Source organism: Aspergillus sclerotioniger (assembly GCF_003184525.1).
Source record: "Aspergillus sclerotioniger CBS 115572 chromosome Unknown BO94scaffold_7, whole genome shotgun sequence".
NCBI lineage: Eukaryota > Fungi > Ascomycota > Eurotiomycetes > Eurotiales > Aspergillaceae > Aspergillus > Aspergillus sclerotioniger.
The window spans coordinates 84,536-100,297 of record NW_020290997.1 but is presented as its reverse complement, the minus strand read 5'-3'; the positions used below and the strand labels follow the sequence as shown (position 1 = coordinate 100,297).

At 50.5% G+C, this 15,762-nt stretch overlaps 7 protein-coding genes and 1 non-coding gene across 8 annotated transcripts; 4 read left to right on the top strand and 4 right to left on the bottom strand.

Annotated features, from left to right (window-relative positions):
- Positions 1 to 1,376: 1,376 nt before the first annotated feature.
- BO94DRAFT_554579 (MDR family MFS transporter) lies at positions 1,377 to 3,457 on the bottom strand (the record flags this gene model as incomplete). The annotated part of the gene is made up of 10 exons (XM_025613728.1): positions 1,377 to 1,716; positions 1,775 to 1,805; positions 1,858 to 1,883; positions 1,949 to 2,118; positions 2,170 to 2,313; positions 2,378 to 2,540; positions 2,577 to 2,744; positions 2,812 to 3,058; positions 3,124 to 3,172; positions 3,212 to 3,457. 10 exons carry the CDS (start codon positions 3,455 to 3,457, stop codon positions 1,377 to 1,379), a joined length of 1,584 nt encoding a protein of 527 aa, XP_025469747.1.
- Positions 3,458 to 4,527: 1,070 nt separating this feature from the next.
- On the top strand, positions 4,528 to 6,621 carry BO94DRAFT_564189 (S-adenosyl-L-methionine-dependent methyltransferase; the record flags this gene model as incomplete). Its single annotated transcript, XM_025614400.1, has 6 exons — positions 4,528 to 4,622; positions 5,090 to 5,286; positions 5,398 to 5,526; positions 5,656 to 5,782; positions 5,854 to 6,143; positions 6,188 to 6,621. 6 exons carry the CDS (start codon positions 4,528 to 4,530, stop codon positions 6,619 to 6,621), a joined length of 1,272 nt encoding a protein of 423 aa, XP_025469746.1.
- Positions 6,622 to 7,012: 391 nt separating this feature from the next.
- On the bottom strand, positions 7,013 to 8,654 carry BO94DRAFT_615640 (wax synthase family protein; the record flags this gene model as incomplete). Its single annotated transcript, XM_025616764.1, has 2 exons — positions 7,520 to 8,654; positions 7,013 to 7,454 (listed from the first exon to the last, which is right to left on the bottom strand). Exons 1-2 carry the CDS (start codon positions 8,278 to 8,280, stop codon positions 7,013 to 7,015), a joined length of 1,203 nt encoding a protein of 400 aa, XP_025469745.1. The 5' UTR covers positions 8,281 to 8,654.
- Positions 8,655 to 8,842: 188 nt separating this feature from the next.
- On the top strand, positions 8,843 to 10,224 carry BO94DRAFT_615638 (uncharacterized protein; the record flags this gene model as incomplete). The annotated part of the gene is made up of 5 exons (XM_025616763.1): positions 8,843 to 8,878; positions 8,940 to 9,402; positions 9,464 to 9,550; positions 9,615 to 9,809; positions 9,866 to 10,224. 5 exons carry the CDS (start codon positions 8,843 to 8,845, stop codon positions 10,090 to 10,092), a joined length of 1,008 nt encoding a protein of 335 aa, XP_025469744.1. The 3' UTR covers positions 10,093 to 10,224.
- Positions 10,225 to 10,775: 551 nt separating this feature from the next.
- On the bottom strand, positions 10,776 to 10,858 carry BO94DRAFT_t98. Its single transcript has one exon. It is a non-coding gene; the product is annotated as a tRNA-Lys (tRNA).
- Positions 10,859 to 11,176: 318 nt separating this feature from the next.
- BO94DRAFT_615633 (arylsulfotransferase family protein) lies at positions 11,177 to 12,746 on the bottom strand (the record flags this gene model as incomplete). Its single annotated transcript, XM_025616762.1, has 4 exons — positions 11,177 to 11,261; positions 11,282 to 12,047; positions 12,098 to 12,163; positions 12,209 to 12,746. 4 exons carry the CDS (start codon positions 12,744 to 12,746, stop codon positions 11,177 to 11,179), a joined length of 1,455 nt encoding a protein of 484 aa, XP_025469743.1.
- A 994-nt stretch (positions 12,747 to 13,740) lies between these two features.
- On the top strand, positions 13,741 to 14,093 carry BO94DRAFT_357817 (uncharacterized protein). The gene has a single exon (XM_025607148.1). It carries the CDS (start codon positions 13,811 to 13,813, stop codon positions 14,012 to 14,014), a length of 204 nt encoding a protein of 67 aa, XP_025469742.1. The 5' UTR covers positions 13,741 to 13,810; the 3' UTR covers positions 14,015 to 14,093.
- A 982-nt stretch (positions 14,094 to 15,075) lies between these two features.
- Positions 15,076 to 15,753, top strand: BO94DRAFT_487450 (uncharacterized protein; the record flags this gene model as incomplete). The annotated part of the gene is made up of 1 exon (XM_025609035.1): positions 15,076 to 15,753. A coding segment is annotated over one exon (678 nt), but the record flags the coding sequence as incomplete, so codon positions are not given.
- Between the last annotated feature and the right edge of the window lie 9 nt (positions 15,754 to 15,762).

Genomic DNA, 15,762 nt, shown 5'->3' with positions numbered 1-15,762 from the left:
CAAGCGATGTCCTCTCCCGAAACATCACCATCGCACTCCTGCGCGGCACAATCGCCGTCGTCCACACAAAGCTCCGTGCTGCATCAGGATCCGCCAACTTTACATCATACTCCATAATCAAACGAGCAAGAATCTGTTTAAACGTGCTTGAAACATACCATCGCCCGGGACTATTCACCATCAGCAAACTATTCTCAAAAGATAATGTAACTCACCAAGCCCGTTTCGCAGATCCCCAGTACGGATGATTCCAGCGCACATCTGTATACTTCGGGAAAGCCCTCATGGATCCGTCCGTCTCGTCGACCGCATGAAGCGGTATGGGTTGAATTCCGTCGGATCGGGATAATACCGCGGGTCTTGCATGACTGCTGCCTGCGGAACAGCAATGAGGTTTCCTGCTGGGATGTGTGTGCCGTCGGAAAATGTGTAAGGAACGAGGGCCATGCGCTGGACTGTCACTGTTGGGGATGAATTTAGATTCAGTGATGAGTGGGTAGAGGGGAACTTACGTGCATCGAGTGCATTTTGCCGAGCGGATTCGCGTAGGAAACTATCTAGTAAAGGTAGATGGTCGATGAAGTCTTCGGCACTGAGGATGCTGCGGCTAATCTCGATCTCTTTACGGAGAGGTTCGATGTATTCGGGGTGGAGGCATAAGCCAAATATGGCACATCGTTATGCTCAAACCCTAACATAGTGTACTTGTGTTTGATTCTCTATGCAAGCTGTTAGCATTACGCATGTCAGCCGGATGCACGTCAGAACCTGCGCTTTGTACCTCACCAACAAGGCTCGAAATTATTTTCTAGTATTTGCAAATGGTCTTCATCTCTGCTACAGCCATGTCAAACGGGCAGCAAGGTGGATATTGCTCGGCCCTCTCCCTCCAATGCGCGACTGATGTTGAGTAACGCTTGTCAGACAGGTATGGTAGGCATGCCATAACAGTAGAGCGAGGGGCCTGGTGAGGGAAATTGTCCGAATTACCAAAATCTAGGTCAATACCCATTACAGTTGGGTGGTAAGATTTGCAAAACGGGGTCGATTTCCCACGAGGGGATAAATTACCCGGGAAGCCGTTGCAGGGGATGTGTAACAGCGGCCTGAGGAAGCGGGGAACATTTGTTCCGCACGCAACATGATACGAAACGAACTGGAAGAAGCTTGTTTGGGATCTACAATGAATGTAAAGACATTGCTAGTGACCATGTAGGGGTCGGATTTCAGGAAGAATCAAGGGATAGTGAAGGCTTGATCCACGGAATGTGTGACACGATGTGCAACACACCATTTTCAACTTCAAAGGAAAGAAAGAGGGACAGAGAAAGAGATTAACTGAGAATTCTACACACAGTGAGTGCTATCGTTACTCTTCACTTCTTTGCGGGTTCTTCTTTATCGATGATTGCCTCCTCCGCTGCTTTCTTCGCGCTCCTCTTCTCTGCCTCCTTCTTCACATTGCGCCACTCCATGCCCAAAGCAAATGGTACTGCGGCACAGGACGCCGCCAGAGAAAAGTACATGATCATTCTGGTTCCGTAGGCATACGCATCCTGTAGTTTGTGGAGGGTTGTCGCGTCTGTGGTGAGGGACTGTAACTTGGTTGGCCCGGCGGCGATGACCGTCGCGGCGGAGACGGAGAGATGGGATGCTTGGACATGGTGGGCGATGCTGGTGTGAAAGATGTTTTCCCCCGGGGCGATAGCCACAGCCCTGAAAATCTAAGGGTTAGTTCATGAGTGGGGTTGCCTAGTTGTAGGGTATTGCTTACGCGCCAAGCTGGGAGAAGAATAATGTTATTGCTGCAGGTTGTCAGTCAGTGCGACAAAGAAAGGTCCAGAAGGGAGTACTCACCATTGCCAATAGAAAGATCATCTTCGCTGAAAGAGTTTCAGTGGTGTTAAATAGATCCTTCGCAAAGGGAATGATAACATTAAAGCCTCACCTCAGAACAACTTGAGTAGCTGTAAATGGCATCTGCAGACCCATGCCATGTCCCACGCCGGCAATCACGAGGAACGTCGCCCACTGCGCGGTTGGTGTGCCGACCTCGAGCCTGGTCAGGCAAACCGTTCCAACAATAGAAACAATCTGACCCAGGACCATGAACGGAACCTGATATCCACATGAGTCAAGGGTAATGAAGTGGGTAAGACATGAACTCACGTAATGTCCTGTCATGGAGACCACTGCTCCAGTGAGAACAACGGCCACGATCTGTGAAACACCTAGTGGGATCCCGCGGACACCACTGACAGTTGGCGAGACTAGTTGTGCGGACTGGAAGTAGAATGGAATGTAATAAAGTGTCTGGTAGCATCCAAGGATGTTAGAAATCCAGACATTCTTCTCAACTCGAGTCAAGGATACCTACCACGTAAACACTGATCTCCAAGAAGAACGAAAAGCAAACCCCCATCAGGACCGAGCGCTGACGGGCAACGCGAAGAGGGATCGTACTACGCTCCCCTTGGTACCACTGGGAGAGGAAAAACGCACCCAAGAGCAGTGCAGCACCAATAAAGAGACCGATAACCCTAGATGAGCGCTAGTAACCGGAGCTGGTGCCGAACTGCATTGCCAGAATCAAGCAACACACCGAGCCGATGATCAAGACAATGCCGGGAATATCCAAAGTCCGGATGCGCATGAGAATGGGCTGTGTCATCCTGGCGCGCGGGGGCTGAAGCTTCAGAAAGCATACGATAAGGACAAATGCTACTGCCCCAATGGGAAGGTTGCTGTCGCGCGTAGGTCTGGTCAGCCATATTGCGATCAATGTCTGAGCTTCTCTGTGGGGTTCCTTACATCCAGAAACACCAACGCCAGGTGGCATGTTGTGTGAGAATTCCGCCGAGTGGTGGCCCCAGACATGCGGTAATCCCAAAGACACTGAGCACTATCGCCAGGTACATCGGTCGTTGTTCCAATGAAACAGTGAGCCCGAAAATACTGAGTGCGCCTTGGTATAATCCAGCAGCACCAACCCCGGTGATCGCTCGACCGCAGATGAAGGCCGCGGAACTGGGGCCGGCAGCGCATATCACCGATCCCACTGCTAGAGTCAGCCAGCGTATACATGGGGGTACAAGAGATCCTTGTCTGGCTGCATTGATATACCTTCGAGAAGCACCGCGGCAACCAGGTATGTCGTTTTAGCGTTGAACAGCTAGAAGATGTTACCAAAGGCGGGTTGAAAGGCCGTGACTGTGAGAAGATAGGCGGACCCATACCAACCAACATCGCCAAAAGCCTGGAAGCTTGTGGAAATACTGGGCACGGCGACACTGAGAATCGTAGTGTCAAGGGCAACAAGGAAGGTTCCACAGCACAATGACACGGTGATAATTGCCAGTCGCCATTGGCTTGATGGTATGTGGACAGGGTCAGCCAGACACTCGGTTTGAACGGTGTTGTCTTTACCAGGAGAGGGCTGTGTTGGCTGACTGGACATCTTTGTGATGGGAGAAACTGTTAGTGTTGTGAAAGAATCAGGGAGACAATCTATGGCAGACTGTCATGGAGAATGGGGTGGAAGCAAAGTGCAATCAGGAAGATCACAAGGATGTATCCGACACAAAGACAGACAGTGACCGATGGTACCTGCCGCTACCACAGCATCTCTATCACATGTAGACTAGACCGCTTGTGTTACTCTGCAGAAACCTCACCGCTTGTAGAATTATTATTGCCTGAGACTATTCACGCCCAGATACAGATCATACAAAACCATACATACCAAACCACACTACGTGACTATATAAGTCACACCAAGCTACGCAGATTACGCAAGATAGACAGATTACGCAAGCTACATAAAGTAATATTAAACCATGTAGACCACGCAGACTCTACAAGTCACACCAAGCTACACAGATTACGCAAGCTATAGAAAGCCGTCTTAAACTGTTTAGACCACGCAGGCTATACAAGCCTTGCAGACTATGCTGAACTTACTTTGTAAACGCGTGATACTCTATACCATACTAGAAGGAAGTTATTCAAAGAGCAAGGATTCAGTATGATTCAAAATAACAAGCTTTTACTATACAATCAGGTGGTCCAGGCTGCACATGATCATAATGGTGTGGCAGGAACCAAGCCAATGTGGCTGCAGCTCCCTATCAAAATCCCCGGCAGGATGATGCATGTCTTCCTTAAACCGGAAGGAAGGCTTGAGTGGCATGTCGATCATCGGAACGCAGGAGGCCAATCATCGACAAGCCTGCAGTTATGCGCGTTGGTGTAACGCGCGGTAATACCAGCATACAAGTTTTCGGTTTTCCAAACAAAGAACTGACCAGTAGGTCCCGTGCTAAGGCTGGCTAGACAGTCCACGTATTATTATGGCTAGCATAGGGGCTTAGAAGCTCGAATAGAAGAGGCCATTTGAGCTGCCAGGCATAGATTACATTGCTACCAATATAGTACTATTCAATGATTCTTTCGATTCTACATCAAACATGTGTTAACATACAAGAAACGACCGTCCTCTACTTAGTAAGTTGGGTGACTGCCTAAAATATGATCCGCGATTCCTGCTCTAGCAACCAGAGCATTAGTTCCCAGTGTGCCGCAGCACATGCCTCATGGATGGGTGAAAAGCGCCACCGGCGCAGGTACTGGTTCAGCAGCTCGGGATATATCATCATACTTGCCAAATAAATCTTTAATAAAACCCAGAGAGCCTCTAGACTGCTGGACTGGGCTGCCACAAAGAAGGACTATCAGTCACACCTCGTAATCTTCCCAGAAGACTTTCATGTAGGGACTCTCCTGATACAGACGGAGAGCCGCTGAATCATTCCAGCCGACGATAAGACTCAAAAGTCTTCGTATAGATCCTCGTATACTGGGAACTCGTTAGTGTCAGTGAAGGGCTTGTGATGTTGGGTCCTTCGATATCTTCGTGCTGACAGGAGAAACTGGAGAGTCCCTACTAGGTAGTGAGTATGGTCCGGAGATATCCTGCCTATCCAGGACAACCGCCGGCGGCTGGTCACGTGGACTACACCATATAAGACCGTTGGGTCGGCCAGCCTTCATGGTCACCTAAACCTACCCTCCACCCATCATCTTATCCAAGTTCCCAATCTATCTTCTCCCCAATCACTGAAATCGTATCCCAACTGACCTTGGCCGTGAACACGGCTCTGGCCGAGCTTTCTCCTGCAGATGATATTCCCGAGGCAACTCAGTACCAGCTCCTAGACGCGATTGACAAACTTCGCGTGGCTGTGGCACCGCCCCTTCTGACTATCCGGAATTTCTGCGTTGCGGTGAGTAACTCCCTACCTCTTTATCCTGGAACCCAGGCGTCTTCCCCCCTCCCCTAAACTTCCCCCGGCCCTCCTCCTCTTCGATGCTGAACGAGCGTTCTTCCCCTCTTCGCAGCACCATGGCCTGGTTGCCATCCGAGTGCCATGGGTATGGGCATTTTCGATGCTTTCGCCGGCGTGAACGGTGCTGAAATGACTGCCGCCGAGCTGGACGAGAAGACAAAGGGCGACAAGGGCCTCCTTGGTGAGTTTCGTCTTTTACGTTTCTTCCTTTTTCCTTTTTCTTTATATTTTTTTATTTTCGTTTGTCTTTGCGACTCCCCATTTCCCTGAACAGAGTTACACCAGCCTTACTAACCATTCACCTTCATAGTGCGTATCGTGCGTCTCCTGTGCGCAAATTATGTGTTCGAAGAGACAGGAGTTGAGAAATACAAGCCTCTGTCGCTGGCAATGATGTTTGCTTCCAGCAGCCCACCCAGTGAGGTTATCAAACATTTGTACGTGTCCCCTCCCTCCTGGGTGCTTCTAAGGATCGTTGAGCGCAGGCTAACGAGAGCAAGCATTTCAGCTATTCCGACATGAAGGCATCCGTTTACTCGCATGAATATCTCAAAGCAAGGGGATACCAGAACCCACAAGACGCATATGATACTCCCTTCCAGTTCGCCATGGGCACCAAGGAGCACCACTTTGAATGGTTACAACACAACCCAGAGGAGCTGCACGCCTTCAACGTGGTGATGGAAATTGGCAATCGTTCCCTGGAGGGGGTACAGTGGTACGACTACTACCCGTGGAAGGAGAATCTTGTGGCGAGCAGTGACGCAGATCGCGTGCTCCTGGTGGACATCGGGGGTGGTAAGGGCCATGACATTTCAGGCTTCAAGCGTAAGCATCCCGAGATAACGAGCGGCTGATTGTGCAGGATCTCCCCAAGATCATTGAAGATATTACGGAGCCTCTTCTCGAGGGCATCGAAGCCATTGGTTATAACATGTTTGACCCACAGCCTGTCCGGGGCGCCAAAGCGTATTACTTGCGCACGGTCTTGCATGACTGGCCTGATAAACAGGCTCTGCAGGCTCTCGCTCGTGTCCGTGAGGCCATGGCTGCCGATTCAGTGCTCTTGATCAATGAGAATGTACTACCGGAATCAGGTGTTTCAGGCTTCTCCGCCTCCATGGATATCATTATGGAGATTTATGGCGCCCTGGAACGGACGGAAAAGCAGTGGCTTCAGCTCTTAGATCAGGCCGGATTCAAGGTAGTCAAGGTGTGGCGATCGGATTTTCAGGGCGTTGGTTCCAATGCGCTTTTCGAGGCCGTTCCTAACTGAATTGTTTGGGAAACAGTGTACCTAGTTTTAATGTTGTACCCCTCATATATCTAGCCTCTTGGCTTTTTTTTTGCTTATTTAGTCAACCTCCGGAACCCGACCTAAGAATAGTATTGCACAGTAAGGGAGCAGGCAAGCGCTTCTACTTCCCACCCACCCTCATTGAACATCTTCGTACCCATCCTGATGCGGTTTATCCAACCGTCTATCAGCCCGTATTCACCGCGTTGTCTGCGTAATATGAATCGTCTGCTGGATGTGTTTGGAGTGCTGATCCGCAGTTAACAGGGTCTCCCATCATCCATTGCATTTCCAACCTTCTTGACTCCCGCCATGGACTGCGCGTAAGCCCACGCCTGAACTGACAGTGATGGATGAGGAATCCGCGTAATCACAGCAAAGATCCTATGATGCTCACCGGTACCACACAATCATTTTCGCCCATGTTAGTCCGATACAACAGTGGATAAATATATGAGGGCAGCGACCAGACCAGGAAACCGCCCACCCAGAGGAACCCTAGGAACCGTTCCCCCTTAGAAACCGATCGATTGGGGGAAAGGCCTCGTAGTGCAGAATACATCCGGCTGACCAAGTCCTCCACAACGATGCCCAATGCTTGTGTGCCGAAGAATTGCAAGGCCCCGGATTTCGAGATTGATACGCCCGCCGATAGATCAATAAGAAGATGCATGACAGACGATACTGCGAATACCGTCAGGACCTGTGCATATTGACCTTTTAGGGTTCCCGAGGAGAAGCCAAGGACATCCCGGGTCAGATATCGGGCAATGGCGCGAAACTTGTGGGTATTGCACTGGTGCCAGACGCGACTATAGACACGGTCAGTTTAATTTCACTTATGGCTAGAAGCAGAAAATGTTCCAGATGAACTTACCTCCATACCCTTCGCAAACTATAAGCATCCGATAGTGATCCGTAGAAAGAAGGCCACTCTTGTGGCTCACTGAATCCGGAGAGTACACTTGTAAATGCAAAAAGGTTGTAGATACCTCCCTGAATACTCACAAGCGCAACCGCAGTTGAGGCAGTGAACAAGATTCGAATGATCACCTCCTCCGCAGTAAGTTCAGACAAGCGCCGGAATATTGGTACTCGAGATGCGACAAGGAAGCGATTTCCTATTTCCGGATCTTCCATGATTCCGAAAAAGTCGAGGAATACGTAGCTGAGGATCGCGAACCCAGCCGTTCGATAAAGGAAGGCGGCTCGACCTTGATGGTGCGACGGATAAATGTTGCGGACTTGATCGGGTGTCCCGATGCATCGCGCATTTATTGAAGCCGAAATGCCAAAACGTAGTCGGTCCGCCCATGACGGGATTGATACCCCCTGCGAATGCTCACGCGACGACTCGGCGGCAATCTTGTCGCGGCGGTTGGTCGGAGGAAATTCCCATCGTGTGAGGAGCCCGATATCGACAAAATGGAGGAGGAGCATCACGGAGTAACCTCCCGCGAGGCTAGCCCAGGGCGAGCGAATGAAGTAATCAATGGCCGTGGAGATACAGTGGCCAGTGCAAATTCCAGCGAGAAGCAGAGCACCGGGCCTCAGGGCCGAATGAGCCGAGGTAAACCCAATCGTTGTCACCACAACGGCGGTTTGAAGCCCAATTGACGAGAGAGGGTTAAGAGGCATTCTGGGTCTGGGGTGATGAAAGGAGAAATCAAGAGACAATGTCCGAAAGACAGCATTCTTGAAGGGTGAGAGTCTTTATTTCAAGGAAGTGCAATCATCTCTTTTGTATCACCTACACCACCCAAAAAGCGCCTTCCTTGCCGGCTGACTCGCGCCGATCAGCCAACTGATGGTTTGAGGGCAAGCATGGCGCTGCCGAATATCGCCGCAGTACGAACGATACCGTCCCGCCGGTCGTAAACCGTAATTTTCGAAGCCGGGATAGAGGTGTACAGTGGAGATGAGATGCAACGGAAAGCCTGCAGTCAGCCTGCTTACCTGCAGCAGGCGCCAACTCTCAACAAGTGTGACGATATGACAGTGCTTGTTGCTGCTTGTCCAGCCTCTCGTCCCCCCCGTCCCCCCCTCGGCCGGTGCAGATGCAGATGCATGTAAATCGAAGGTACATGCGGAACGGGCCATGTTGACCATGAGGTGGGTATCTGGCAACCTCTTCCTTTATTCCATTGCCCAGACCCTACAAGTGTGTTGGCATATTCAACTGTCTTGAAACTTGGTCACCATGGCGAATAACCATATCAACGAGGTCACGTTTGTGGTAGGCTTCCTTCCCTGGTTTTGCTCCTCTGAGCGTCTCGCCCAGCTCACGATCTATCCAGACCGTCCTCTGGGTCTGTCTGACCATCTCCTCCTTCTTCGTCTTCATCCGGCTCTCGCTCCAATATCATCTCAATCGAAGCCTGAGCGCGACTGACATCTTAGTGCTGGCTGCTTGGCTATTGTATCTGAGTAATGCGATACTCTGGTCCGCCATCTACAAGCAAATGTTCCCAATGATGGCTCTGGGTGAATCCACCCTCGATATCTCAGACATTCCAGGCAACATTGCATGGGTCGAAAAGCGATATCTTCGAGGACAGCTCGCAGGTTATCTGATTTCTTTTCTTGCCTTGTGGCTGATCAAACTATCCTTCGTGTTCTTCTTCCGGAAATTGGGGAATCGCTATCGTGCGCAGCGTATCCTCTGGTGGGCGGCTCTTGTATTCGTCATAGCCTGCTACGGAGGGGTCATGGGCGTCTTGGACTATTCGTGTTTGATGAGTTCGCTGAAGGACAGTATCGGTCTGTCTTCATAATTTCCCTCGTCACCGGCTCGCCCTGGTGCTAACCATGAGATGTATAGCGGTTTGCCAGAATGCTCATGCAATTTGGTATGAACGTGTGAGTCTGAAGGTCGCGACCGCTATGGACATTATATCGGATGCAGCCAGTACGTGTGCCCTGCTTCAGCTTTCTGATGATGCAACCCGAGCTGACCTGATGCCATATCGCAGTTATCCTCCTTTCCGGAAACGTCATGTGGAGGGTTCAGATAAACCTGTCGAGAAAGCTGGCATTGATTGGAATCAGTTTATTGACCGCGTTTATTATCATCATCGCGCTGGTCCGGTTGTTACTCAGCGTATCAGGTACCGGCATCTTGAACCCAGCATGGCTCGCCATGTGGAATGCCATTGAGATCTGTGTCGGTGAGTCATATGTGCATGTAACAAGACGTGGCCAGATTAGCTAACTGTGGGAGTAGCCATCATGGTTGCCTGCCTGGCATCGTTCTGGACCTTCTATACCAAGTCGAAAAGATCGCGCAGTGATGGTTGTGAATGCGATCGCTTTTCTCCGAACAGACGTTACGCCTGTCTGGAGAGACCCATCTTGCTGGTCGAACGGAGTGTTGCGGGGGTTAAGAGTCATCCGTCTGCTGTGTCTGTGGGAAGTAAGAGCTCAACACGGGACATATGCCCGACCCGGTAGGGTTCCGTTTTGAAGCTAGAGTAATGATCGTCTCTTGCCGGCTTCGTTCAGATAGGAAAGTATCATTGGTGAGACTCAAGAAGGTAGTGCGTGCAAATGAACAGAAGAGATCTGATATTCTTGCAAATGTCGTTAAAACTACGTGGTGGTGGGGCATGGCTCCGGTCCTTCACTGCTACCAGGCGGAAGCCTAAATCGGAGCTGCTAGTTAATCAACCCTATTCGCTATGAAGCTATTCCACATTTAGGCAATCATGTGCCAGCTCCTGAACCTATTCACCTTAGAATTAGTCCACTAACCAAGAGGTATCTCTTTTGGTCTAGCTGGGAAGTTCTATGATGTTATCGTCTCTACGCGTAAGGGCTTATTGGCTTCAAATGCGATGAAATTGATGATTATTCTGATCACGTGAGATAGTAGTAGGATGATTATTACAAGAGGATCGGCTTGCTGTCTGTGGCTCTTTACAGCAAGCGCCTCCGCGCGCGCCCAAAACAGCAACTGCCCGTTGCAGGCAACCGCTCCCCAGGACTGTATGGTGTCTTCGTATCATTGATACCATCAGTAGGCCCACATATAAGCCAAAATATTCCGGGCATCGAGAAAAGAGTAACATGCCTCATCAAATTGTGACGGGACCCGAAACCCCGAAAAAAGGGGGAAAGCGGGTAAAAAAGAAACTCGCCCGATGCGAGGCTCGAACTCGCAACCTTGAGGTGTGCATTTTATAAAAGCCACACGCTCTACCGATTGAGCTAACCGGGCAGTTGTTATGCGGCAAGGCCCGGCTCACTTCCTATGAGGGTATCCCAGATGGCCAAGACGCACGGTCCATCAGCGCTGTCAGCTCGATAGGTATGATTGGATCTTTCCGAATTCAATACAGAATATCGCCTGGTTTCATCATTTCCATTTCTTGCTTCAGATGTCTCTCTAATATTGCAGTAATGTCGGGAGGTTTATCTGCAAATGAGAGAGTAGTTACTATACTGGGGAAAGGGTAAACAAGCAGGTTTATACCCCTCGACAGCCCACTAACGTGCATTTCATATCCTCATAAGCATCTACAAACCACTCATCAATCTACACACTAATATACTTCGTAGCAACCACAGAATGCGTCTTGGCCAAAACCCTCCCTCCCACCCCCACAGCCTCAGCATAATACCTCCCACTCCCACCACTCACCCCCTCTCATCCACCCACAACAAACTCGTCTCAAACGACTTCCTCTCCACCGCCCCAAGAAACGTACTATTCCCCTCCCCCGCCCGATAAAACCTCCACTCTTTCGTCTCCGTATCCCCATTCCACGAACCATACAACCGGATAGTACCATCCGAATCCACATACGCCGTAATCGCCGGAACCTCATACGGAGTCCCCGTCCAATTCCCCAAGAACCCACGATAACTGACCGCGTTCTCAATAAACGCATGGTAAATAACCTTATTATTGGCATCAAATTCCGTGATCGCGCCCGCCGATCCCCAATTCACGAAGATATGGTCGTTGGGCAGCAGCTGCGCGTTGCCTTGGGATGCGGCCTGGAGGTTGTACGGGGCTGTTGCTTTGCGGAGGATGGTGGCTGTGTGGGTGGTGTGGTCTAGTTCGACGATGAGAGCCCGGGAGACGTTGTTGAAGGTGATGGATCCGTCGCCGGAGTTGTCGAAGAAGGAGATGATCTCGGTGGTTTCGGATTGGTGGTGCCAGCGGGCGTGGTGCTGGAAGCCAAAGGTGAAGTTGTAGGTGAAGGTTGAGTGGTTACCGCCGAGTTGCCAGATGATTGAGTCATCGGAACCGTTGATCTTGAAAATGGTGCTGAAGTGGCGGGAGGAGAGGAGGTAATTTCCGGATGAGTCTTTGTCGACGCTGTTTAGGTGGATGTAGTCCCATGTTTGGGTGGCGGAGAGGCCGCTTTCGCTGGGGGAGGAGTTGAGGGTGATTAGGCTGTCTGGGTTAGGGTTAGTATGTGGGTTGGATGGGGTGGAGGGACGGACGGACCGGAGGGGTTGACGTGGTCGAGAGAGTTCCATTCGAAGATGAGTTCGCCGGTTTCGATGTCGAATTCTGAGGGGGTTAGATTTAGGGAGAGCGTTGGGTAGGGGTATGTACCTTGGAAAAGCCCATCTCCGATCCATTTCTGCGATGCATTTCCGCCGTAGGCGGATAAATTGGCTAGAGTGGGGATGTAAATCTCCACCAGTGCTGTCTTTCCATCGATGACGTTGAACTCGTGGATAGAAGGAATGCGATGGTTGCCTGTCTTCGCAGATACCACGTGCTCATAGTTGTGATTCAGGATCAGATGCTGACCGAAGCCCTCGCCATGCGACGAGTCGATTGTACCATGGAAGCCCTGCAGCACGGTTTCGCCATGGTATGTCGTCACGTGAAAGTTACCGACAAAGCCTTCGTAGTACCCGATCCCTGACCAGACTAGGTCTCCATCCTTGCGGTAGATGTATGCGCCGCCCTGTTGGATAGACTCCGAGTAGGGAGCGATAAACACATACTCGGTACCGTTAGCATCGGGGGCCGGGACGGTGATGTTCAGCTTTGGGGGTGCGAGATCGGGACGCGAGCGGTATTGCCCGTCCGCGATGGTGAAGGGCAGAGCTGCGAGCAGCAGATACTGGCTTAGAGGGACCATTCTACTATATGCATATACTAGCAGCAGCAATGCGACTGAATTCCTGCTCTCCACAATCACCACTTCATTCCACCCTGAAAATATCTACATTTATACCCTCCATCACACCATTCCTGTCAACTCCGTACATCGGCACATTGACGATAACACCATCGATGGACATATTGCAGTCATTCTGAACATCGCTTACCGCTGCAGCTAGTGCCTAGCTCCTTGTTTTGCCGAGATATCACTCGGCTTTTGTCACCAGATCGAGGGATGGTGGGGTGCATTGTGCCATTGGCCTTTGTGATGACGCGAGCCGGGCTCGCGATGAGCAACCGCACTGACCGACTGACAGAGAAAGTCGGTTCTCAGATGCTTTCTTCTTGGAATTCTCACTGGAAGAATGTATCATTTATCATTATTTATGGGTTGGTCCGGATAAATGCAAATGGACTGTCCGACATGATATCTGCTTAGGATCAACCCGTGCGCCGCACCTCGACCCGAAAACCAGCCAGTTCCATTTTCCAGCTGAAATCTTATCATAGATTTCCTGTTCCTATCCCATGACAGAAGCACAACTTCCCCACTCTGTCCCTGATTGTGTCACCCGAGACCCATCTTCGCTTATGCCAACCCCCAGTCCATTCGGCAAATATATAGGTGGACATTAGCGAGTGATAGTGAAATATCGCGACATGTGGGCCGATGTTGCATGAGCAATTATTCTCAGAACTGACGACCGACTGACAGTCAGTCTGATCATTTGCCTACAAGATAAGAGATTGCATTAGCTACCCATTTCCATATCTGATGGGATACTTATATATGTTATTGGGAGAACTGAAAACCATGCTTGGAAAGGAAATTACCCCGGAAGCTCTCGGCTTCAAATTGTAATGTTTTAAAACAGTCTGTATTCATTATCACACATCAACCGTAGGTGGCGAGGGAGACCATCGGCTTGGGAGAAATCGTTGTGGGGGTGGGTTGCCAGTGTGAGGTTGTGAGTAGAGAGGATGATGATACCTAGTGAGGGTTGGTAAAATATGAATTCTTCTTCCTAGGCTCTGTTCGTAATGTCAACCTCACTATGTAAGCTGAAATATTCTTCTGTATACTTTATGATGATGTCGAATATCTTCGGAATCCTTCGCGGTCTGATAAATCTCCGGATTGAAGGATCTCGTCGTCGCAGATCTCTTTGTAGGTGTCATGACCCCATAGGACGCACCTCGGATAGTGGACGCCTATGTTTTAGCGACATTTTAGGTGGAAGTTGATGGATTCGAGGCAAATTGACATTACCTGTCGGAGAAAGCCTGGATGTATACATAAACTGACTCAGGAATGACATCAGCAAATATACTGTACATAGCATAGGTGGGTGTTGGCGGTTGATGGTTTTGATGTCAAATGTTTTGTGGATAGTAGTAGTGAATAATATTATATATATTAGTAGTATTCCAAGGTGCCTCCTGCCTCGAGCTGATACTATTTGACACCATCTTACCGGTCAACTGAACAGATAAAGAGATATATTACACCTATCGTCAGACACCAGTATACCACCCCCACCAGGACAGTGACCCTTGGCATTAATATGATTAGGTGTACGCGGAGCGGAGAGATTGATAAGATAGGGGTTCGGGGGTGACTGCAAAAACGGTTGGATGTGGATATGAGATGACTCTCTTGTTTTGAGTAGTGACATTGATAGAATCTCCCCTTCTTCATTCACGTCCTTAAAACGCTGAGTGGTATGTCTTGTATTGTGTGGGGGTTGTTTATTTGTCTCAAGCTTTACCTAGTGGGGAGATAAGGTGGGCTAAGTTCCAACGGTATCTAGCGGCAGAGCTCGACCCTGCATCGTCCCGCTACCTCAAGGGGCCAAGGGTCTGACAGGTTGCATCGGACGTCAGTCCAGCATACACAAACACTACCGCAGCAAACACCCCCATCGTTCTAGCAAACAAACCCAAACACCCTGCCTGACAGCCATCACCCGGCAAAAGCTGACGCGGCCCAAACACCGCACTCCTAATCTTGAGTAGCAAAGATCAACGCCAAGCCAGTTCCGTGTCGAACAAGACCACCCCAAGCCAGCGATAGGGCACCAGACCCGCCTGAATCTCCACTCGCCACGCCGATCCGTTTGAGAAGAACAAGCAGGGTCCTTAATTAAGTTTCATCTGCGACTGTCCGTCACAGTAAACGGGCTGTTGATCTTAGGGTTGATTCTTTCCCTCGTGCTAATTGCCAATTGCACAATCTTCTCTATAATGTCGCCATCTTCATCCTCATCTCACCACCCACTGTCTAAGCACGATCTATAACATTCACCATGCGAATACTCCTCCTCATCCTCTCCCTCCTTTCCCAAATCCTCCTCACAACCCCCACCCCACAACCTCCTACGGCACCACCCTCCCCCCTCCCCCCTCGACCCCCCAAACCCGCCACCGCACCCTACTACCCCTACCGCACCCGCATCGCCAGCAACACCGACCACATCACCAAAACGACCCTGTACGGACTCGCCCGCGCCGCGCACACCCAAGGCCAGCCACACTTCGCAACATACCTAACCCACTACCTCTCCAACACGGGCCGCGATGCGACCATCTCCCCCGACGAGCTCATGGCCTCTCTCCCGAACTTCCGGGCCGAAGTACACGCTCTGGCGGAATTCAAATCGCGTCTTGCGTTCCAATCGCTGCTCATGAACCCGCAGCTTACGTCCATCTCGTTCACGAGTTTCTGGCATGAGTATACGGCTACTTCGGAGGAGAGCTGGGATTGGTATCTCAGTTTGGGGGGGTTCATGTATAGTGTGACGGGTGTGGTGAGGGTGGATGAGACGGGGGAGGCGGTGACGGTGTGGTATAAGGTGCATGTGTTTGATTATTGTGATTGGGATGGCGGGAGGGAGGTGGTTATTGGGAAGTTTCGGTTTAGGGAGGCGGAGATGGGTGGGTTGCAGGTGGGGGGGTTGGCGAGGGAGTTTAGGATTAGAGGGAGTGGGGGGTGG